Below are 25,909 nucleotides of genomic sequence, written 5' to 3'. Positions count from 1 at the left end.
AGAGTCAGAAAAAACAGCTCCATCAGTTGGAAAAAAATTGGGATGACCAAACAAAATTGTCTCTTTCACACAAACACAAGTACAGATATGGTGGACTGCTGACCTATGCAGGCCACTGTCCCTGTGATTGTGGCCAATTGCACCGAGTCATAAATGCAACTTTGCTAATTCATGTTAATTAGTCAGGTCATTCTACATCACTGGTGCAGTTTAGTACTTTACTCACTGGCCTAATTGTAGATATTTCAATTTGTGAAGTACTATACCCTTCACAAAAAGTCAGTGCCACAATTTACAAACAGATTTTTTGTGTATGGCATGATAATACAGGAGAAAATATTGTTTTATTTATATGAAAGTTAAAATTACTGTGATCTCAATGACAGCAATGACAGCTGACAGCTGACATCAGACCTGACGTGTCTCTCTACTTTGGTACATTGAAATCTCCACTCCAAGGGTGAAAAAAACTGCTTTTTGATTATACAAAAACTTAGTGAAATGTTACAAGTCATTCTCATGGTGAAATGGCTCATAGCTTTAGGGGCAACTTTTTTCCATTTAGGGTAGACTACTAAAGTTAGATCTACGAGGCACCTATAAATGGGATCTGTACTGTGCAAAATGTGTATTTTATTGACATCCTGAACAATCCCTGCTGTCACACAGTAGATGAGTAGATGTCAATTGAATGTACAACATGATTGTCTTTAGGTTAGGTCTAAGAGGATATGGTACCAGAATGCTTCAGCCTTTTAATAAAATTGTGAGTCCCAACCAGGAAGTTAAGACCCACAGAGGAGTGATTACTCAAAATTCCCCATCATATTAGGAGTCATTATGACCTCGGCAGTGAGTGGAAATGTGGCAGGTTGGCTGCAGTCAACCCGTCACTTCTCCACTCATACCGCCATGGCGCTATCAGCCGCCAGGCCGGAGATGTCAATCTCCAGCCCGGCGGCCGGCATGGTAGCGCTGGCGGCAATATGAGCCTGTCTACCACCATGGTTTTTGGGGTGTCAGCAACACCACAAAAACCATGGCAGTAGGCCCTACCGGTGACAGGGAACTCCTTCCCTGTCACCAGTATGTGGCTCCCCCCACCCCCTAACACACACCTGACACCCACCATCCCCTCCATCCAAACTCCCCACCACCACCATACACACACACACCCGCAGACACGCACCATGCATACACCCAGTCACTCACACTGGTAAACACGCATACTTCCAGACATGCTCGCACACATTCTTACACACAATTACACTGACATGCAGACACGCACTCACTTCACCATTCTTACATGCATTCACTCACACGCATACAACCACGCAAAAACACAACACACACAGATGCATTTGCACACACTCACACATTCATGCACACAAACAGACACACACACACACACACACAACACCCCCACCCCTGTCGGAAGCTCAACTTACCTTGGTCAAGGAGGTCTTCCAGCAGGGAACGGGAAGGGGCAATGCTACTGCCAACAGCCCCCTGCCAGCAGGACACCACCAGGCTGTATCACAGGTCATGTGACGGCTGGCGGCGTTCAACTGGATGGTAGCCGAGGTGATGGTATTTTGTCAGCCATCACCGCGATGGTAGGCGGTTTTTACCACCATTGTTATAATGAGGGCCTTTATGTTTTAAGAGTAGTGATGAAAAGATTCCTCGATTTGGGTTCACTGAATAGGTTACCTTAGCAAACTAAGAGTCTGAAGTGCCTTATACAAAATCTGTTTGAAAAATAGCAGTTGTGTTAAACTTTATTTGGCTCTCATTACAATGACCTTTTACTACACATGGCTGTCAAGTTCTTTGTGAAGACTGACTCTCACTCTGAATAAATAATGCCTCTCATTCCTCACCAACGCAGATGCTCCAGGTGGATTTTTCACCACTCTATAGATTACTTTGAAGACCTAGCAAGTTTGTCCATTAGGCACATAAATATGTGTCATCTTTAGTTCAGTTGTTGTCCCAGTGCTTGTTTTATAGATATGAATAAGTATCACTAGCACTTGAGTTAAGGAGAAAGTGTCTCTTGTAATCAATAGTTCAGATCACAAGTGTATCACTATCAACAGTCATGAAGTTGTGTAGGAACTATGGGCCAGATGTAGCAAAGTCCGATTTTGCGAAGTCGGTGCGACTCGCAATTTCCGATTTGCAAAATCGGATGCAGTACGGTGTCTCAGACACCGACTGCGAGTCGCTATGGGGTCGCAAAGACCCACCTCATTAATATTAATGAGGTGGGTCGCATTTTGCGACCCCATAGCGAGTCCCTGCACTCACACGGATGGTGGCCTGCTGAAGTCAGCAGACCTCCAGGTCTGTGACTGCTTTTTAAATAAAGCAGTTTTTAAAAAAAAATGTGCAGCCCGTTTTCCTTAAAGGAAAACGAGTTGCAAAATTAAAAAAATACCGAAACCATTTAGTTTCGGTTTTTCAGAGTAGGCAGTGGTCCATTGGACCACTGCCTGCTCTGAAAAACCCTTTCTGGCAACATTCACAAATTTGCGAATGGGTTACCACCAGTGTGACACTGGTGGTAACTGCAAATTGCTTTGCGACCGCATTCACGGTCACAAAGCAATTTAGCATAGTGATGAGAGTCGCAAATAGGAAGGGAACACCCTGTCCTATTTGCGAGTTGCATTCACAATTTGCGAGTCGGTACCGACTTGCAAATTGTGAATGTGCATCCCAAAAGGCATTTTGCATGGCGCAAACTGCGATTTTCGCAGTTTGCACTATGCAAAATGCTTTCTACATCTAGACCTATATCACATGTAAATGTGTGAACATGGTGTGAGGGAACAGGCTGCAACCCATGAAACTAGACCCATTTGGAGGGATTAGCTTTCTCCAAGGGAATGGAAGGCAGCGGACGAGGAATATCCATGAGGTGATTAGCTGCCTCTCCATGACTGGCTTGGGCAGGATGCTCCTATACTAGGCACAAGCAGCAGGGCAGTTTTTGCCTCTAGTCACAGCAGGGAGTTCCTTAGAAGTATAAAGGGAGGAAAGTAAGTCAGTTTGGGAGGAGTTAAAGCTCAGAGGAGAGGTCTTCCCCAATCTTGCTTCAATCTGAAACTTTGAAAGTTCCCATAATGCTGTTCAGGGGCTTAACAGCCAGATGATTGAGACCAGGCAGTATCACTTAAGGGTGACGTGGTATCTCTGGGTTGGGTAGGGCACCTATTTTATAATTATCTGCATCTGTTTTTATGGGCGAGCGCAAAGCGCTCCTTCCCATGCTGTAATCTCTCTTCGGGCTTCCAACCATGCCCATGTCACGTCAGTCACTTTCATTGGTTCGTGGGCTTGCCTTTTAAAATCCGCTTGCATTCATTTGTGAAAGGCATGTATACGTCATGCCTTTTCCGGTGCTTAGCCCACCTACACAGCACCGGTAAACTACTAAAAACATATGAGACTCGATGTTGTCAGCATGGTTTCCGGACTACTTTATCTGTTTATTTTCCACACAGCGCAATCGCGCTGTGTTTTACATATTGCGATTGCGCTGTGTTTTTTTTTCCTTTTAATTTGTGAGGCAAGAAAAATCTGGTTAGGCGTTTACAATGTATAAATATGGAGTTAGTTTTGCACTGAATTAGAGTTTTAAAAAAAATGACTCTAATTCAGTGCAAACAGAGTATAAATATGCCCCTTAGCGTCAAAAAATTATGCTAATCTGGTTAGAGTCATTTATTTTGACTCAAACCTGCCTAACGTAAAAAAAAAATAAGCTAGCCTACCCTTTGCACCGGCTTGCACCATTCCATAAATATGGTGCCCAGCTGGTTTTAAAAAGCCGGTGCAAAACGTTTTGGTGCAAAACTGCGTTAGTGCAGTTTTGCACCAAAAAGTATAAATAAGGCCCTATTTCTTGACCTGTATATTGGTTGTTACCTGGAGTGAAGAATGAGCGCAGTCACACACACATCCTGCAAGAATCGTGTCTACAACTGAGTTAAAGGAGAAAAAGCTACAAAAAGTGAATGGTTGCACGTCTACACAAGGGACTGGTCCCTGACGCTTGCTCCTCTCTCCTTTTTAGGAGTTTGCGGCTCGAGCACAGGAAAAGCCCAGTAGTTACCGTTGTATCACCGTGCTCCTCTGGCTACTGGTGAAGAGAAAAAGTGTGTTTCTGCAGTGTTTGTCTGTTAAAAAACCTATAAAAGAACTTTTACACAGTGCTGTCATTACTTAAAAAGAAATCTTCTAGATCGTAGCATTGCTAAGGTACACCTTTACCTAGTAGCTCGTATTCTATTCTGCCCCAACCCATTTGAACAGTCTGACAAGTCAATATTGCAATACAGTGAAAATACAGTAGAAATTTGTGAATTGTACGTGCTCTATTTTACTCCTCTTCAGGAAAAAAGAGTGGAATTTATTTGTTCCTTTCTTGTGTTCTGAGCCGGCAAGCATTGCACTCCGTCGCGAAGCGCTGTGCCGCATGTACAGCATTTCAAGGCGTCTGAGAGTTCACATACCAAACGGGAGCTGCATATTTATAAACAGATGCGTGTTTTAGTGTTAAATGGAAATAATGGCCAAAGGTCACAGGAATTAGAAACCCTTTCCTCCCCCAAAACAAAAGAAATATTACACCTAACAAGTCGGCTGCTACAGTTAACCAATATATATATTTTTTTTAAATGTATTGTATTCATATAATCAGTTATTTATAAGCAAAGTATACAATGGGGAGGGTTCAAGCTAAGTTAGCAAGGCATAGTTGGGAGCCTAAAATAAAGTAGTCATGTGACTTGTGAATTTCACGGATTTTTATATTTTGTGTATTGTAGCCGCTGTTAACTTCCCAGAAGAAAGGAACAAATAAATTCCACTCTTTTTTCCTGAAGAGGAGTAAAATAGAGCACGTACAATTCACAAATTTCTACTGTATTTTCACTGTATTGCAATATTGACTTGTCAGACTGTTCAAATGGGTTGGGGCAGAATAGAATACGAGCTACTAGGTAAAGGTGTACCTTAGTAATGCTACGATCTAGAAGATTTCTTTTTAAGTAATGACAGCACTGTGTAAAAGTTCTTTTATAGGTTTTTTAACAGACAAACACTGCAGAAACACACTTTTTCTCTTCACCAGTAGCCAGAGGAGCACGATGATACAACGGTAACTACTGGGCTTTTCCTGTGCTCGAGCCGCAAACTCCTAAAAAGGAGAGAGGAGCAAGCGTCAGGGACCAGTCCCTTGTGTAGACGTGCAACCATTCACTTTTTGTAGCTTTTTCTCCTTTAACACAGTTGTAGACACGATTCTTGCAGGATGTGTGTGTGACTGCGCTCATTCTTCACACCAGGTAACAACCAATATACAGGTCAAGAAATAGGGCCTTATTTATACTTTTTGGTGCAAAACTGCACTAACGCAGTTTTGCACCAAAACGTTTTGCACCGGCTTTTTAAAACCAGCTGGGCACCATATTTATGGAATGGTGCAAGCCGGTGCAAAGGGTAGGCTAGCTTATTTTTTTTTTACGTTAGGCAGGTTTGAGTCAAAATAAATGACTCTAACCAGATTAGCATAATTTTTTGACGCTAAGGGGCATATTTATACTCTGTTTGCACTGAATTAGAGTCATTTTTTTAAAAACTCTAATTCAGTGCAAAACTAACTCCATATTTATACATTGTAAACGCCTAACCAGATTTTTCTTGCCTCACAAATTAAAAGGAAAAAAAAACACAGCGCAATCGCAATATGTAAAACACAGCGCGATTGCGCTGTGTGGAAAATAAACAGATAAAGTAGTCCGGAAACCATGCTGACAACATCGAGTCTCATATGTTTTTAGTAGTTTACCGGTGCTGTGTAGGTGGGCTAAGCACCGGAAAAGGCATGACGTATTGTTAGAAATGGGGTTTCTGGTTGGCTAGGGTATGCACCTCAGCCAGGCAGAACTTACCCACTCTAGTCAGGGCAAGGGAGTTACACGTCCAAGATAACCCCTGCTCACCCCCTTGGTAGCTTGGCACGAGCAGTCAGGCTTAACCCGGAGGCAATGCGTAAAGCGTTTGCACAACACACACATACATGTGACGCAATATTCCCACCACCAAGGAAACACAACACTAGATTATATGAAAATATCCTGTATTGTACACAACGTAATTATCAGACAAACATCACATAACAGTACTATCCTGCTACCTTAGCAGTTGTCAGAACGTTACACATTAGTTACTCTGCAAACTAGCAGTAGTCACACATAACACACAGGTTACTCAGTATTCTGCAACATAAGCAGTAGTCAGGAAACACGTTATCACATTAGAACACTTGTCATAAGCATATCATAAAACGCCCATAGTAGGAACATTAGAAAACCTATGGCAAGTTAGGGAAACATATTAGCAAGTCATGCCCATAAAAGGAACATGTGCACACATATGTAAAAGCATCATAGAACAGGTAGGCAATATAACACAATCAATAAAGTCTGTAGAAAGAACTTTAACTCTTAATCATATTGGTCCATTTTAAAAAGTACCTGTAAATGATGAAAAGGCACCTCCAGTGCCTAAAACGAATAATGGGGCCCCCGGCGCTCCTTTGCGCAAAAACGGGGGCCTCCAAAACATTGCAGATAGAAAGGGGCGGCACGCACCCTCTCTGACTCCTTATCGGGCCCCTTCTGGGACCCGTGATCACCGGGGGCCCCCCGGGCCTCCACCGGCCCTCCTGTGGGGGGCCCAGGTCACCCAAAGCTCAAAGAGGGGAGGGGGCGCCTCACACCCCCTCCTTGTAAAAAGGCGGGCCCCTCCGGGGGTCCCGCTACCGTCGGGGGTCTCCCTGGGCCTCCGTGGCCCTTTCCTGAAGGGAGACCCCTAAATCAGGGACTTCTGGCCTGCGAGGGGGCCAACCAGAGAGCCAGGGGCCAGGGCGAGCCTCCGGTGAGGTTGCGCCCGGCCCGGCAGCACAGAGGAGTCCTCCGGGACTCCGACGCGCGAGGGAGAGGCGTCCTCCTCTCCCTCGCCGGTCAGAATGACGTTGCGGCCCAGGATGGGCCGGCTGGTGCCCACGGGGCGCCCTGAGAAGGGCGCGTCCCCCGGGAGCACGCGAGGAGCAGGCTTGCTCCGATTTCTTAAAAAATTATCCTCCCTGTGCCCCGGGGGCACAGAGCTGAGCGCGCTCCTCGCGCTCAGCAACGAAGAAAGAACCCGGCTGCGGCGGTGATATTTTCTCGGCACAAACGCGCTCCAGGAAGCGCGAGGACACCAGGTGAAACCCGGGCTGCGGCGGTGATCTTTTTTTTGGGCAGAAAGACAATTAAGCACTTAAGTGCAATGCTCCAGCAAGGGGAAGCGCTTTCAAGCGCTTATGGAAGTCCCCTAAGGAGCGCTTTACAAAGCGCTTAGTTTTCCCTTCCAGGTAAAGAACCCCACGTGCTTTAGGGTAAGAATGCAGGGGTCAGGGGCCACAGCACCCTGCCCCTGGGGAGCAGAGCTCAAGGAAAAGGCCCACAGGGGGACAGGGTCCAACATCAGGCCAGCGCAAGAAAGATGCCAGCAAAAGGTAGTCCTTTATGGTGACCAGGCAGGTCACAGGTCAGCCCAGCAGCAACAGTCCATGGCGATTCCTGTGGAGTCCTTCCAGCAGTCTGTGTCCAGTTCCAGGTAAGTTCAAAGAGTCTCCAAATTGTGGGGAAAATTCCCCTGTACTTATAGTCCTGTTTTTACAGTGTTTTACATTGACAGGGAGAGGAGGTTCCAGCCAGTTACAACTGGTTCTGGGAGTGCCCCCTCTCTCCTTTCAGCACAGGCTCCAAACATCAGTGGGGGGTTAACGACCCTATTGTGCGAGGCCAGGGCACAACCTTTACAAATGTAGGTGTGCCCCGCCTCTCCCTTCTCTCAGCCCAGGAAGACTATTCAGTATGTAGATGCACCTCAGTGACACCTCCACCCTCCCTGTGTACAGGCTGTCTGAAAAGTATGCACAAAGCCCCAACTGTCACTCTGCCCAGACGTGGATTGGAGTCAAGCTGCAAAACACCAGAATCATAAGCACAGATAAATGCGCACTTTCTAGAAGTGGCATTTCTGTGATAGTAATAAAAAATACACCCACACCAGTAAGCAGTATTTATTATCACCATCACAACCATACCAAACACGCCTACGCTAGCCCTCATAAATCAGACAATACCCCTACACATAAGGCAGGGCATTTCTAATGCAATCCTATGAGAAGGCAGCACTCACAGCAGTGAGACACCAAGTTAGGCTGTTTGTCACTACCAGGACAGGCCATGCAATATGGCACATGTCCTGCCTTTCTACATACATGGCACCCTGCCCACAGGGCGTACTTTAGGGGTGACTTACATGTAGTAAAAGGGGAGTTCTGGGCCTGGCAAGTAAATTTAGATGCCCGGTCCCTGTGGCAGAAAACTGCGCACACAGGCCCTGCGCTAGCAGGCCTGAGACAGGTTTGAAAGTCTACTTCAGTGGGTGGCGCAAGCAGCGCTGCAGGCCCACTAGTAGTATTTAATTTACAGGCCCTGGGTATAGAGATACCACTGTACAAGGGACTTATAGGTAAATTAAATATGCCAATCAGGTATAAGCCAATCATACCAACTTTAGATGGGAGAGCACCTGCACTTTAACACTGGTCAGCAGTGATAAAGTGCTCAGAGTCCTAGAGCCAACAGCGAAAGGTCAGAAAAACCAGGAGGAAGGAGGCAAAAAGACTAGGGATGACCATGCGTATGGCCAAAAGTCCAACACAACCCCCTACCAGCCAAAATCCAGGGGAGAACAATCAATACCTTGATGTACTTTCCTGATTGGGGCGATAGAACAAGGACCCAGGCCCACAACAGCAGGGGCATGTTCCAGTTCTACGCCTTCCTGACTCCACTGGGATCTCTCTGTCAATGCGTCCCAGGCAGCCTAGACCAACCCACGGGGATTCTCTAGCTGCCAATGGCCAGAACCAGGCCCCAGGCCATCTAGGAGCCTCTGGTCTCTGAAACCATAATGAGTGGGGGGCGGTAGCCCCAGGTGCAAAGCAACCTGTCTCCACTCCCTTTCCGATCAGTTCAGGGGCTCTACCCTGCCACTGATCCACCAACCTAGGGTCCGCACCCATAGGTTCTACAGGGGCTAGAGGCGAGGCTCTCCTCCCTCTACCCCTCCTTCTAGGATCCCGCCCTCCTCTCCTAGGAGGGGTATCACCAGAATCCACACTTGCCAGGGTGCTGGGTACAGCAGCCCTGCACAACTTTCTCGCCAGCCCAGGATCACTACCTGGCGACTGACCACCCAACCCAGGGACGACACCCTTGGGTTGCACCGGGGTCCAGGGCGGGCTTCCCCCTCCCTGACCCCCACTTCCAGAGTCCTGCATCTCCCCACCTCGGGAGAAGCCACCAGAAGTTTCACACAGGGGGGTGAGCACACTAACCGCCCCCCCCAACCAGGTCAGAGTTTACCCCCTGAACCTGTCTATCTAGTCCAGGGACGACACCCTTAGACTGGACCATTGCCCAGCGAACCAGGACTTCCTTGGGAGCACACCTACCCCCTACCAGATCAGAGCTTACCCCCTGAATCTGGCAATCCAACCCAGAGTCACTACCCTGCGGTTGAACCACTGCCCGGCGCACCAGGACTTCCTTGGGAGCACACGTACTCCCCATCAGGTCAGAGTTTACCCCCTGAACCTGATCATCCAACCCAGAGTCACCACCCTGCGGTTGAATCATTGCCTGGCGCACCAGGACTTCCTGGGGGGCACACCTACCCCCCACAAGGGAAACACTTTCCCCAAGGGCCATACAAGAGTCTGGCTGGCGCAGGTCTCCTGACCTCTGCCCATCTGACAGAGTCTGGATTCCCCCCAGCCCAGAAATGGTCTCACCAAGGTCATTCCTGGGGGGCTCTGCACTCAGAGCTGACCCCTGACCCTCCAGGTTCTCCACTGGGGCCCGCAGCCCCCTCTCAACCCTATGTCTGGATTTCCGCCTCCTCCGCTGTAGAGCTAGACTACCAGACACCAGGACCGGCGGAACGCTATCACCAGCCACCCGCCCAAGTCCTAATGACAAAATGGGATCCTTCTGAACAGCTGGCCCTACGGCACAGGCTAGGCTCACCTCCTGGCGTTCACTCATGGAACCCTCCAGGACCTGGGACTGGAGCTCGGGTACCCTGGGCCTCAGCCCAACCCCATTCCCTCTCTTCTGAGACTGGACATGGGGTGCCTTACCCGCCCCAATACACTGGGACCTACCTGGGACACAAGCCTTTCCCACCACACCTGGTTGGGAAACACCTAGACCACTCTCATTAGGAACACCCCCTAATGTCACACCAGACCCTCTGGTACGCAACCAGAAGTCTGCCTCCTTTGCAAGCTCCCTGGGGTCAGAGAGCTCACACACTGACAAGTGTTGGCGTAACTCTGAAAAACAACAACGAAACAGGTGCTCTCTGAGAATCAGATTAAACAGCCCTTCAAAATTGTTTACTGTGCTACCCTTCACCCATCCATCTAGTGCAATGCAGCAAGCCTCCACAAACTCCTCCCAAGACTGGTGGGACAGTTTCTTACCACCCCTAAACCTTTTTCTGTATTCCTCAGGGGAGAAACCATACTTCACAATCAGTGCGTTCTTCACAGCGGAGTACCCCTCCCTGTCACTCTCTTCCAGAGTCAGTAGGGCATCCCTCCCCTCCTCAGGAATAAAACTCCCTAGGCCAGTTCCCCAATCCTTCTCAGGGATCCTGCGCTCTACCAGAGCCTTCTCATATTCCTTTAACCACTGACGTATGTCACCCCCCTCTTGGAACCTAGGTACCAGATCTATGGGTATGTGAGGAACCTCTTTGCTACAGCACTGTACATTGCTGCCACCACTGGACTCCACCTGCAGCGCTGGTGAGTCCAGAACCTTCAGACTGCGCTCTAGAGCGAGTCTTTCTCTGGCAAAGGCCCTCTCTGCCTCTGCCATTCTCTCCTGTACTAAGGCCTTCTCTACCTCAGCCCTTCTCTCCTCAACAGCTAGGCGCGCTAACTGCAACTTCAGGTCCCTCTCTTCCCGCCTATCTCTTAGCTCATCAGGCGTCAAGGAATGAGAGGTAGCCCTGCTTCTTACACTGGACCCAGCAAGGGACTCCCTATCACTGGGGCCTTCCCTGTCAACTGGCGTCCCCAACCGGTCATTCTCACCCTCCTGATCAGTCTCTCTACCACTCTCTAGGGATGAGGTCTGGGAGCCCTCCCATTGGGAACCCTCGCTACACTCAGGATCCTCTGGGTACCCCCTACGCACACTCCCTCCCTGGGTAAATGTCACAAACCTTTCAAAGAAATTCAGAGATCTCCTGAGGTCCCCTTCTACAGGCAGCCCTCTCTCTCTACAGAACCCCTCTAATTCCCCCTGCGTGTAAAACGGCAGGTCCTCTAAATCAAAGGTAAGCCCCATCTTGAAAAGGTACAAATAACTCAACTGTGACAACCACAATACCCAAGCGTGAGAACTGAAAACAGGAAAAATGACCAAAGAGAGAAAGTTAAGAGAAGCCAAACATGTGATGGTCTAAACGCAATCCTTGTAGTGAAATAATGAGTCACAATGGTATTGTGCAAGCGCAAGTCCTATCCTCACCGCTGACTTCCAATGTTAGAAATGGGGTTTCTGGTTGGCTAGGGTATGCACCTCAGCCAGGCAGAACTTACCCACTCTAGTCAGGGCAAGGGAGTTACACGTCCAAGATAACCCCTGCTCACCCCCTTGGTAGCTTGGCACGAGCAGTCAGGCTTAACCCGGAGGCAATGCGTAAAGCGTTTGCACAACACACACATACATGTGACGCAATATTCCCACCACCAAGGAAACACAACACTAGATTATATGAAAATATCCTGTATTGTACACAACGTAATTATCAGACAAACATCACATAACAGTACTATCCTGCTACCTTAGCAGTTGTCAGAACGTTACACATTAGTTACTCTGCAAACTAGCAGTAGTCACACATAACACACAGGTTACTCAGTATTCTGCAACATAAGCAGTAGTCAGGAAACACGTTATCACATTAGAACACTTGTCATAAGCATATCATAAAACGCCCATAGTAGGAACATTAGAAAACCTATGGCAAGTTAGGGAAACATATTAGCAAGTCATGCCCATAAAAGGAACATGTGCACACATATGTAAAAGCATCATAGAACAGGTAGGCAATATAACACAATCAATAAAGTCTGTAGAAAGAACTTTAACTCTTAATCATATTGGTCCATTTTAAAAAGTACCTGTAAATGATGAAAAGGCACCTCCAGTGCCTAAAACGAATAATGGGGCCCCCGGCGCTCCTTTGCGCAAAAACGGGGGCCTCCAAAACATTGCAGATAGAAAGGGGCGGCACGCACCCTCTCTGACTCCTTATCGGGCCCCTTCTGGGACCCGTGATCACCGGGGGCCCCCCGGGCCTCCACCGGCCCTCCTGTGGGGGGCCCAGGTCACCCAAAGCTCAAAGAGGGGAGGGGGCGCCTCACACCCCCTCCTTGTAAAAAGGCGGGCCCCTCCGGGGGTCCCGCTACCGTCGGGGGTCTCCCTGGGCCTCCGTGGCCCTTTCCTGAAGGGAGACCCCTAAATCAGGGACTTCTGGCCTGCGAGGGGGCCAACCAGAGAGCCAGGGGCCAGGGCGAGCCTCCGGTGAGGTTGCGCCCGGCCCGGCAGCACAGAGGAGTCCTCCGGGACTCCGACGCGCGAGGGAGAGGCGTCCTCCTCTCCCTCGCCGGTCAGAATGACGTTGCGGCCCAGGATGGGCCGGCTGGTGCCCACGGGGCGCCCTGAGAAGGGCGCGTCCCCCGGGAGCACGCGAGGAGCAGGCTTGCTCCGATTTCTTAAAAAATTATCCTCCCTGTGCCCCGGGGGCACAGAGCTGAGCGCGCTCCTCGCGCTCAGCAACGAAGAAAGAACCCGGCTGCGGCGGTGATATTTTCTCGGCACAAACGCGCTCCAGGAAGCGCGAGGACACCAGGTGAAACCCGGGCTGCGGCGGTGATCTTTTTTTTGGGCAGAAAGACAATTAAGCACTTAAGTGCAATGCTCCAGCAAGGGGAAGCGCTTTCAAGCGCTTATGGAAGTCCCCTAAGGAGCGCTTTACAAAGCGCTTAGTTTTCCCTTCCAGGTAAAGAACCCCACGTGCTTTAGGGTAAGAATGCAGGGGTCAGGGGCCACAGCACCCTGCCCCTGGGGAGCAGAGCTCAAGGAAAAGGCCCACAGGGGGACAGGGTCCAACATCAGGCCAGCGCAAGAAAGATGCCAGCAAAAGGTAGTCCTTTATGGTGACCAGGCAGGTCACAGGTCAGCCCAGCAGCAACAGTCCATGGCGATTCCTGTGGAGTCCTTCCAGCAGTCTGTGTCCAGTTCCAGGTAAGTTCAAAGAGTCTCCAAATTGTGGGGAAAATTCCCCTGTACTTATAGTCCTGTTTTTACAGTGTTTTACATTGACAGGGAGAGGAGGTTCCAGCCAGTTACAACTGGTTCTGGGAGTGCCCCCTCTCTCCTTTCAGCACAGGCTCCAAACATCAGTGGGGGGTTAACGACCCTATTGTGCGAGGCCAGGGCACAACCTTTACAAATGTAGGTGTGCCCCGCCTCTCCCTTCTCTCAGCCCAGGAAGACTATTCAGTATGTAGATGCACCTCAGTGACACCTCCACCCTCCCTGTGTACAGGCTGTCTGAAAAGTATGCACAAAGCCCCAACTGTCACTCTGCCCAGACGTGGATTGGAGTCAAGCTGCAAAACACCAGAATCATAAGCACAGATAAATGCGCACTTTCTAGAAGTGGCATTTCTGTGATAGTAATAAAAAATACACCCACACCAGTAAGCAGTATTTATTATCACCATCACAACCATACCAAACACGCCTACGCTAGCCCTCATAAATCAGACAATACCCCTACACATAAGGCAGGGCATTTCTAATGCAATCCTATGAGAAGGCAGCACTCACAGCAGTGAGACACCAAGTTAGGCTGTTTGTCACTACCAGGACAGGCCATGCAATATGGCACATGTCCTGCCTTTCTACATACATGGCACCCTGCCCACAGGGCGTACTTTAGGGGTGACTTACATGTAGTAAAAGGGGAGTTCTGGGCCTGGCAAGTAAATTTAGATGCCCGGTCCCTGTGGCAGAAAACTGCGCACACAGGCCCTGCGCTAGCAGGCCTGAGACAGGTTTGAAAGTCTACTTCAGTAGGTGGCGCAAGCAGCGCTGCAGGCCCACTAGTAGTATTTAATTTACAGGCCCTGGGTATAGAGATACCACTGTACAAGGGACTTATAGGTAAATTAAATATGCCAATCAGGTATAAGCCAATCATACCAACTTTAGATGGGAGAGCACCTGCACTTTAACACTGGTCAGCAGTGATAAAGTGCTCAGAGTCCTAGAGCCAACAGCGAAAGGTCAGAAAAACCAGGAGGAAGGAGGCAAAAAGACTAGGGATGACCATGCGTATGGCCAAAAGTCCAACACGTATACATGCCTTTCACAAATGAATGCAAGCGGATTTTAAAAGGCAAGCCCACGAACCAATGAAAGTGACTGACGTGACATGGGCATGGTTGGAAGCCCGAAGAGAGATTACAGCATGGGAAGGAGCGCTTTGCGCTCGCCCATAAAAACAGATGCAGATAATTATAAAATAGGTGCCCTACCCAACCCAGAGATACCACGTCACCCTTAAGTGATACTGCCTGGTCTCAATCATCTGGCTGTTAAGCCCCTGAACAGCATTATGGGAACTTTCAAAGTTTCAGATTGAAGCAAGATTGGGGAAGACCTCTCCTCTGAGCTTTAACTCCTCCCAAACTGACTTACTTTCCTCCCTTTATACTTCTAAGGAACTCCCTGCTGTGACTAGAGGCAAAAACTGCCCTGCTGCTTGTGCCTAGTATAGGAGCATCCTGCCCAAGCCAGTCATGGAGAGGCAGCTAATCACCTCATGGATATTCCTCGTCCGCTGCCTTCCATTCCCTTGGAGAAAGCTAATCCCTCCAAATGGGTCTAGTTTCATGGGTTGCAGCCTGTTCCCTCACACCATGTTCACACATTTACATGTGATATAGGTCTAGATGTAGAAAGCATTTTGCATAGTGCAAACTGCGAAAATCGCAGTTTGCGCCATGCAAAATGCCTTTTGGGATGCACATTCACAATTTGCAAGTCGGTACCGACTCGCAAATTGTGAATGCAACTCGCAAATAGGACAGGGTGTTCCCTTCCTATTTGCGACTCTCATCACTATGCTAAATTGCTTTGTGACCGTGAATGCGGTCGCAAAGCAATTTGCAGTTACCACCAGTGTCACACTGGTGGTAACCCATTCGCAAATTTGTGAATGTTGCCAGAAAGGGTTTTTCAGAGCAGGCAGTGGTCCAATGGACCACTGCCTACTCTGAAAAACCGAAACTAAATGGTTTCGGTATTTTTTTAATTTTGCAACTCGTTTTCCTTTAAGGAAAACGGGCTGCACATTTTTTTTTAAAAACTGCTTTATTTAAAAAGCAGTCACAGACCTGGAGGTCTGCTGACTTCAGCAGGCCACCATCCGTGTGAGTGCAGGGACTCGCTATGGGGTCGCAAAATGCGACCCACCTCATTAATATTAATGAGGTGGGTCTTTGCGACCCCATAGCGACTCGCAGTCGGTGTCTGAGACACCGTACTGCATCCGATTTTGCAAATCGGAAATTGCGAGTCGCACCGACTTCGCAAAATCGGACTTTGCTACATCTGGCCCATAGTTCCTACACAACTTCATGACTGTTGATAGTGATACACTTGTGATCTGAACTATTGATTACAAGAGACACTTTCTCCTTAACTCAAGTGCTAGTGATACTTATTCATATCTATAAAACAAGCACTGGGACAACAACTGAACTAAAGATGACACATATTTATGTGCCTAATGGACAAACTTGCTAGGTCTTCAAAGTAATCTATAGAGTGGTGAAAAATCCACCTGGAGCATCTGCGTTGGTGAGGAATGAGAGGCATTATTTATTCAGAGTGAGAGTCAGTCTTCACAAAGAACTTGACAGCCATGTGTAGTAAAAGGTCATTGTAATGAGAGCCAAATAAAGTTTAACACAACTGCTATTTTTCAAACAGATTTTGTATAAGGCACTTCAGACTCTTAGTTTGCTAAGGTAACCTATTCAGTGAACCCAAATCGAGGAATCTTTTCATCACTACTCTTAAAACATAAAGGCCCTCATTATAACAATGGTGGTAAAAACCGCCTACCATCGCGGTGATGGCTGACAAAATACCGTCACCTCGGCTACCATCCAGTTGAACGCCGCCAGCCGTCACATGACCTGTGATACAGCCTGGTGGTGTCCTGCTGGCAGGGGGCTGTTGGCAGTAGCATTGCCCCTTCCCGTTCCCTGCTGGAAGACCTCCTTGACCAAGGTAAGTTGAGCTTCCGACAGGGGTGGGGGTGTTGTGTGTGTGTGTGTGTGTGTCTGTTTGTGTGCATGAATGTGTGAGTGTGTGCAAATGCATCTGTGTGTGTTGTGTTTTTGCGTGGTTGTATGCGTGTGAGTGAATGCATGTAAGAATGGTGAAGTGAGTGCGTGTCTGCATGTCAGTGTAATTGTGTGTAAGAATGTGTGCGAGCATGTCTGGAAGTATGCGTGTTTACCAGTGTGAGTGACTGGGTGTATGCATGGTGCGTGTCTGCGGGTGTGTGTGTGTATGGTGGTGGTGGGGAGTTTGGATGGAGGGGATGGTGGGTGTCAGGTGTGTGTTAGGGGGTGGGGGGAGCCACATACTGGTGACAGGGAAGGAGTTCCCTGTCACCGGTAGGGCCTACTGCCATGGTTTTTGTGGTGTTGCTGACACCCCAAAAACCATGGTGGTAGACAGGCTCATATTGCCGCCAGCGCTACCATGCCGGCCGCCGGGCTGGAGATTGACATCTCCGGCCTGGCGGCTGATAGCGCCATGGCGGTATGAGTGGAGAAGTGACGGGTTGACTGCAGCCAACCTGCCACATTTCCACTCACTGCCGAGGTCATAATGACTCCTAATATGATGGGGAATTTTGAGTAATCACTCCTCTGTGGGTCTTAACTTCCTGGTTGGGACTCACAATTTTATTAAAAGGCTGAAGCATTCTGGTACCATATCCTCTTAGACCTAACCTAAAGACAATCATGTTGTACATTCAATTGACATCTACTCATCTACTGTGTGACAGCAGGGATTGTTCAGGATGTCAATAAAATACACATTTTGCACAGTACAGATCCCATTTATAGGTGCCTCGTAGATCTAACTTTAGTAGTCTACCCTAAATGGAAAAAAGTTGCCCCTAAAGCTATGAGCCATTTCACCATGAGAATGACTTGTAACATTTCACTAAGTTTTTGTATAATCAAAAAGCAGTTTTTTTCACCCTTGGAGTGGAGATTTCAATGTACCAAAGTAGAGAGACACGTCAGGTCTGATGTCAGCTGTCAGCTGTCATTGCTGTCATTGAGATCACAGTAATTTTAACTTTCATATAAATAAAACAATATTTTCTCCTGTATTATCATGCCATACACAAAAAATCTGTTTGTAAATTGTGGCACTGACTTTTTGTGAAGGGTATAGTACTTCACAAATTGAAATATCTACAATTAGGCCAGTGAGTAAAGTACTAAACTGCACCAGTGATGTAGAATGACCTGACTAATTAACATGAATTAGCAAAGTTGCATTTATGACTCGGTGCAATTGGCCACAATCACAGGGACAGTGGCCTGCATAGGTCAGCAGTCCACCATATCTGTACTTGTGTTTGTGTGAAAGAGACAATTTTGTTTGGTCATCCCAATTTTTTTCCAACTGATGGAGCTGTTTTTTCTGACTCTGTGCACTGGGACATGTTTGTCCAGGCCAGAGTGTATCTGTTCTGACCTCTAAAACCTGGTTACACTGGCTCATGCCTAATTGGCTATTTAACATTCTAACAGGGCAATAGTATATGGTGCAAACTAGACTTTTAGCACAGAAAATTAAATGTCACCTGTGGACTGTGGTACGTATTTTGCCAGGCAGTAAGGTGACAAGAAAACCATGACTTCAGGCACCCCACTGTAGCCTGACTGCTGCAGTTTAAACCTGTAGCACGACATGTCAAAATAACCATTTTGAAAGGGTAATTACCTGACTTTAAACAATAAATAAGTCACCCCTATGCACACCTGGTTTCCCACAAGGTGGGCTACATATTATTTAAGAATGGAACATGGGTGACATCAGAATGGTGTGCTCCAGAAAGGACTAGTCCCACAATAACATTGTCATTGGTCAGGTGTAACAGGCCAATAGGAAAAGTCAAGTTATAGATTATTCTCTTTAACATATAACTATTGAGGTGTACCAGCTACAGATTCCATTCAAATACTTATTTTTATATTTAGAAATAATCCAATCTAATAGTGAAGTCTGATTCTTATTAAATGTATGTGAAATGTAACTGTTACAAAGTAACCGTTACCCTACCTGAAGCAGGTAGAGGCTTATTTGGATTAGTTCTTCACAACTTCCCATCCAGTACTTGGCCCTAAATGAGGAGTGAAAGATGTGTGAAACCAACTATCCCCAGAGGTTGGCCCAGGTTTTCGGCAGTGTTTTACTTTTCTTTGCAGAAAGACCACTTAGGATGGATATGGGATGTTCTTTAACTTGAAAGGGGGTCTGCCCTTTTACAATTGAATGTAAGCAGAGATCTGGAGGCAGCAGCCTTTGTCCCCTTAGTCAACCCCAATGGGAGGTAAGCTACACACAGAGTGGATTTTGTAGGGTAACAGAGAAGGGGTTTGTTCATTACCTTGGCCATCCCTTTGGGTAGGTACAGAGGCTCTGCACATGGGGAGAAGGGTTTCCTCATCTTGGATTTTGGAACTAAGGTGCACTGTGGTGTTGTTTGCAGTAGGGTAAAAAGCAACTGCTGCAAATGTGCGCTTGTTTGATCCCGGGAACACTTATGCAATTTAGCCAGGAGTCAGCCTCACCTACTAATTTGTGTCAGGCATAAATGTAACATCAAAGGCACCATCTTTAGAACACTTCCTGGGCCTGTGGAAGAACAGAAGAAGAATTGCACATGCCGTTTGAGACCTGTGAGGGACCCTGAAGGGCTGTAAATGCTCCCACCTGTACTCAGAACTCCAAGGGTCAGTTCACCGACCTCCTGTTTTGCTAGAGGAACACAACAGTCTGCAAGAGGCCTTTTTCCTGAGGCCCCCAGCTGACCAGTAGCAACTGGGTCTGTACTGGAGCATGTTGTTGACCTACGCCTGACACAAAAACAGTCTTTACATGCCTTCCTTGAGGACCTGTCAACCTTAGAAGTGTGATCATGTAGTTGTCTGGGCACCAGAAGAAAATCTGGAAATGACTCAAAACTGTTACTCCAGAGAGTGAGTTGGACCCACCAGGAAAATAATTCATCCAGCAGTTCCACAGAATCAGATACATTTTAGCCTCATCCTGCCCAGAGACCTCCACACTTATAACATAATGACAAATTTCCTCTGTTGAGAATGGGAAAATGTTCATTGAGAAGCCTCCAAAGCTCCACAGTGCCAGCGACACCCGCCTGCTTCAGGTATATGGCCTTTAGTTTGACAGCATTGGCTGCAGCTTCAGCAGGAATTAGAAACCCTTTCCTCCCCCAAAACAAAAGAAATATTACACCTAACAAGTCGGCTGCTACAGTTAACCAATATATATATTTTTTTTAAATGTATTGTATTCATATAATCAGTTATTTATAAGCAAAGTATACAATGGGGAGGGTTCAAGCTAAGTTAGCAAGGCATAGTTGGGAGCCTAAAATAAAGTAGTCATGTGACTTGTGAATTTCACGGATTTTTATATTTTGTGTATTGTAGCCGCTGTTAACTTCCCAGTTGGCATCGACTTCAATTTATTTAAATTTTTAGGCATAGCCCAGTAGGATCACGTGCGGAGTTGCAAGACGCACTGTATTTTGTGCTGAAGTCAGGATATATCAAAATTCGGAATGGAAGCTGCTCTGCAGTTTTCTAAGCCAGAGTACAAAGGTGCCCAAAGGTCAATGGAAACAAAGAGAATTATTTACCAGTTTTTGGACCCCTTTTAATGCAGCATGGTTTCCTGCAGAAGGACATTCCTTAATGTTAAAGTGCAATTAATCACATGCAAAATGTATGTGTTTTTTTACATTCTGAGCTTTCAAGCAGCACACTGGCCAGGCCAGAGCTGACGCACAAGTGGCGAAAAGGGACATAAATATATGTTATGTTATACTTGTTTACATTGCGTGCCTTTTCCCACATCCTTTTCAATAGCTCTACTCCTAGCCTTTCCCTAGCATTTCTGTTAGTCAACCAGCAAGTCTGATGGTAGGGCAGTGCAAGTGCTATTCTAATTAGCATGGCAAAATAACATTAGGGTGGTAATTGGCAATATTTTCATTTTTTGCTGCAGATAGAGGAAGAAGGTAAATGGAAATGCTTTAGTTATTTGCGGGGCCACTGGAATTATGTGGCAGGAAAAGACCAAGTTATGAGGCAGGGTTGACCAATTTATGTGGCAAGAAAAGTCCAGTTATAAATTAAAAATGCCAATAGCTCTAACTTAAGCAAATGCAAGACCCATTGCATTGCATATGTTTGGTAAACTCTATGCATGAGTGAAGGGACTCTGAGAAGAGAAGAACACGGTGAGAAAGAAATACCTACAGAGTAGATGAACCCCTGTCTCCAATTTAGGCCCGTATTTATACTTTTTTTAGTGCCGCATTTGCGCCGCTTTTTGACGCAAAACGGCGCAAACCTACAAAATACAATGGCATTTTGCAAGTTTGCCCCGTTTTTGGGTCAAAAAACGACGCAAATGAGGCGCAAAAAAAGTATAAATACGGGCCTTAGTTTTTTTCTGGAGCTGTACCTCAAGGGTTTGTTAGACCGATAGACTCCTGCTTGATACACTGTATCAGACGTGAGGCAGAGGTATCTGAGGCCCCACAGAATCCTGTTTTGCTAGGTAAATGCTCAGCTGTTAGTGGTCAGTCCCGGAGCCGAAGGTGGTGGAAGGCACAGTATGTACTTACAGAGCACCCTGGTAAATACCATAACATTCAAGAGCGGTGTTCATGGACTGCGATAATACCGTCCAAAATACCGAGCACTCGGAATGAAGCTCTTTGTGTAGACTACATCATGCGTAGCACGACTTGAAATAGACACAACATACTCATTTATTCTTCTTCATTTTTTGTATTGAAAGTTTTTTAGTTTACTACACATTTAATTCTTGGGTTTTATACGTTGTTGGTTGATACAGAATAATTTTATAACATTTTCGAAATCTGTTTTCTGTTTTTTAATATTTAATACAGGAAAGCTTAGTTTAAAAGTGTTCTTGTGTACTTTACAGAGAATAATAGCATTTTCGCTGGAAAATGAGTGAGGCACATAGAGGGTTATTGCCTGGTAAAAGGTAAAAGAATCCACTCGATACAGAACTAGGCAGTATAGCGTACTATACACCCACACTAAACACTCCACGTATTTTCAAACTGAAGCCTAGGAGATATAGTGATTTAGGCCCATATTTATACTTTTTGACCCACAAAGTCATGCCCCCTTGCCCAATGGCCATGCCCAGAGGACTTATGTCCCCTGGGCATGGTCATTGGGCATAGTGGCATGTAGGGGGGGCCCAAATCAGGCCCCCCTATGCCACAAAAGAAATCGGGAAAAATACTTACCCAAACTTACCTTTACTTCCCTGGGATGGGTCCCTCCATCCTTGGGTGTCCTCCTGGGGTGGGCAAGGGTGGCAGGGGGTGTCCCTGGGGGCAGGGGAGGGCACCTCTGGGATCCTTCCGAGCCCGCAGGTCCCTTAACGCCTGCCCTGACCCAGGCATTAAAAAACGGCGCCCATCAGGCTGTGCGCCATTTTTTAAGGCCCACCCCCTCCTGTGCGTCAAAATGACGCCAGAGTATAAATAAGGGGCACAGGCCTTAAGGTCATTTTTTGGAAGGGAACGCCTACCTTGCATATGATTAACGCAAGGCTGGTTCCCCCTTCCCAAAAATTACGCACATGGTGGAATTTTGACGCCCGCGCGGTCGGGCGTCAAAGTATAAATATGGGGCAGGGTTTGCGCTGATTGTGCGTCAAATTTTTTTACGCACATTCGGCGCAAACAGTGCATAAATATGCCCCTTAGTGATTTACCCTGAATCTCACGGTTTGGTGGATAAATGCCAAGCAGGGTATTAAACTCGTGGTTCTAGGTGCTAAGATAATCAACGAGTAACTCGACCTGTTCTTTAATCTAATTTTTTGTTTTAATTGTATTTTTTTTATTTATTAAAAAGTAAGATGACAAGAGAAAATACAATTCAATTCACCAAATATAGGAAATTCCTTTCAGCTAACATATTGGCGTATCACACAGGTAGTTCCATGATACTGATTTGAGGTTCTGTCACTGTTGGCCTAGATCAGAGCGTTGCCTGTTTTCTATGAAATTGTATTGGTATATAGAATTTTGTAGCTGCAGTCTGTGGTATGAAGAGGTACAGAAAGAGCTGAGAAATGGAGAGCAGCAAGATATGCACACCCTAGCTAATTAACACTTTAAGTAACCTCCACCCTCATTTTTCAGGAATAATATTGTATATTGTGCTGCTGTGACGATGCGTTGTGCGCATCAGCAAGACCAAGATAAAGTGAAACAAAGAGAAGCTCCCCTCAGAGACTAAGGGCCAGATGTAGGAAACGTTTAGCGACTCGCAAACGGCAAAAATTGCCGTTTGCAAGTCGCTAAACGCGTTTCCCAATGCAGAAATGCATATTGCGAGTCGGTACCGACTCGCAATATACATTTCTGAATCGCAAATAGGAAGGGGTGTTCCCCTCCTATTTGCGATTCTGAGTGGTATGCAATACTATTTGCGACCGCATATGCGGTCGCAAATGGTGTCGCAGTTACCATCCACTTCAAGTGGATGGTAACCCACTTGCAAATTGGAAGGGGTCCCCATGGGACCCCTTCCAGTTTGTGAATGGGCCCAAAAATATTTTTTTAGGGTAGGTAGTGGTCCAAGGGACCACTACCTGCCCTGAAAAAAAAGCAAAACTAAAGGTTTCGTTTTTTTTTTTAAGTGCAGCTCGTTTTCCTTTAAGGAAAACGGGCTACACTTAAAAAAAAAAAAAAAAACTGCTTTATTGAAAGCAGTCACGAACATGGAGGTCTGCTGACGACAGCAGGCCTCCATGTTTGCGAGTGCCTATACTCGCTATGGGGCCGCAATTTGCGACCCACCTCATGAATATTTATGAGGTGGGTCATTGCGACCCCATAGCGAGTCGCAGTCGGTGTCTGAGACACCGTACTGCATACCAATTTGCGACTTGCAAATTGCGAGTCGCAGGGACTTGCAATTTGCAAGTCGCAAATTGGTTCTTTGCTACATCTGGCCCTAATTTACTTATTTGCATGGCTACAGACAAATCACAAGTACCCGTTCCATTTAATAAATTGCATGTTATGTTATTTTATGATGTTATAAGAGCCCTCAAATATACTCAGGTGTCTTGGCGCTAACTCTGCTATAACAGATTGAGAGGGAGCTCATTGATTGCCAAACAGCCAATCAGGGTGTGTTACCTCTACATAGGTTTTCTGTGGTCGCTTCAGGTCCAGCAGATGTAAGTTTCCAATCAATGGGAGAGGCGTCGGGCCAGGTGGGAAGTTCTTAGAGACGCCCCTCTTCCAGCCATCGTTGAGACTTCTTACAACAACCAAAACCAAAAGAACGATCAAAGTGATGATAAATTCTGCCACATACATTCTCCAGAGGTGGGATTTCACCACAGTGTAGATATAAAACACAGATAATTTCTTTCAAAGTATTTCTTAGCACCAGTGGTTTGTGTGCAGAGATATATAAACCTTTTTTGGGAAATGATTTACCTTTTTTGTCCAAAGGTACTCCCCATTGGACACCCTTGTTTTCTTTTTATTCTGATATTGTGCAGCTCCTAATGTTTAACGTGTTCACAATACTGTGACAAGGGCAGACAGCCACAAACAGGGACCCAGTGTTCTGCCAGCTCTGTGCAATCCTCCTCTCAGAGCCTCTTCTCATCCCACCTGATGTATGTCTCAGGACAGAGAATGGGCCCAGACCCAAAAATGAAACTGGCCCCCGTTAGCAAATTAGAAAGCTATAAAAGTGGCCCATGATTGCAAAATAGGCTGTTTTGAGCTTGTAAAGACCTGCTGTGTAGATGTTTTACAAGGTATGTAAGACTGCGTGGATGTGTGCCTGCTGTAGGCAATGTTTGTTTCATAATCAGAGAAGTCAACCATGAAAACCAGCTCAACAGACCATAAAACAGGAAGTCCACACACTCACCTTTCATACTGGCCCTTTGGGCACTGCCAAATGGCCTATGGCTCTGTCTGGCTTTTGCTCCGACACGACCATGGTGTGTAGACCAATCACAACTTTTATACTCACAACAAACACAACTTTTCTATTGGTGTCAAAACCCTATTTCAGCACAAGCCACCACACGACCACCCATGATATGGTAACAGCACTTTAACAAAGGAAATGACCTTAAGTAAATGAAAAACCAAGGACAACTGTGAAACGATGGGACACCACAGACATCCACTGGTGGTCTTGAAATGGGCCGTATTTACTCAGGCATTGTGAAGCGGTCATAAGGCAACAAGTTAGCATTTTCAATCAAAAACATGAAGTAATTGCACTGTGTTTTAATTAATATGCATGTTAGATTTCAGAATGTTTTGTGCTCTGACATTATGTAAAAACAGATTTTAAGCATGTCAGTTAAGAATTACCAACTACAACCCGCTTTGAGACATTTTTTGCCTGGGAACGCTTACCTTGCATCTCATTACTGCAAGGTAGTTTTCCGCAGGCAAAAAAGGTCATTAACTCCAATATTTTGGCGCTAGACATGTCTAGCGCCAAAATATAAATATGGAGTTAAGTTTACGCCGGATTTGCTTTTAAAAAAAGACGCAAATCCAGCGCAAAGAGAGTATAAATATGTGCCATTATTGCATTATGTAAGTTTGTGCCACTCCTGCACCAAAAAATGACGCACATGCGGTGCCAGAAAAATATAAATATGGGCCTAAGTTCCAATGAGCTGGATAACAATAACAAGGATTAATAAAATGCCAACGGGTATTCAGTTTGTGACGAGTGCTGTTTGACTTATCAATATTATACTTTCTCATGTTAGGTCAATGCAATACATGTACTTGTATCAAGTATCAAAAGCGTATATTGTAATGTTACCAAAATTTGCAAATGCTTATGACCTGCTTAAACTGGCTCGTGTGCATTCATTATAAAGCCTTTTTCCAAGTCTTGTTTTTTTAAATAAATGTGTGGTATGGTCTCGGTCTGGCTTCTAGAAGCAGCTGACAACTGTACCGAGAACCTTTTGATTGCAGCAGTATTTGACGAACATAAAGTGAGATACCTTGAAGAGTTTGGATGTAGGCCACGACTAAGACCAGACTAGAGAAACCGAAGTATTTTGGAGGCGAAAGGCATACAATTGGGACAGTACTGAATAGCGCACAATAGATTTTCACATATTATTAATATTAATATTTATTCCTAATACAGGTTTACTATTGGTGGCACAGGGGTATAAAGTGATTTGCTCTGAAACACAAGGTTTGCAGAGTAAAACCCAAATCTGGTGTTATAGCCCAGTAAAGTAGGTGCAAAGATCACCAACTAGGTCAATTAACTTAGGAC

General features: G+C 46.3%; 1 protein-coding gene across 1 annotated transcript in view; it reads right to left on the bottom strand.

The window, feature by feature from the left end:
* LOC138296722 (cytochrome P450 2K6-like) overlaps nucleotides 1-23,950 on the bottom strand; it is a 288,135-nt gene extending 264,185 nt beyond the window's left edge. The window contains exon 1 of the mRNA XM_069236123.1: nucleotides 23,767-23,950. Coding sequence (XP_069092224.1) covers nucleotides 23,767-23,949 — 183 coding nt within the window. The 5' untranslated portion in view covers nucleotide 23,950. The remainder of the gene's footprint in view (nucleotides 1-23,766) is intronic.
* Nucleotides 23,951-25,909: the final 1,959 nt, after the last annotated feature.

Source organism: Pleurodeles waltl, chromosome 5 (genome assembly GCF_031143425.1).
Source record: "Pleurodeles waltl isolate 20211129_DDA chromosome 5, aPleWal1.hap1.20221129, whole genome shotgun sequence".
In the NCBI taxonomy this organism is placed as follows: Eukaryota; Metazoa; Chordata; class Amphibia; order Caudata; family Salamandridae; genus Pleurodeles; species Pleurodeles waltl.
This window is presented reverse-complemented; position numbering and strand designations above follow the sequence as displayed.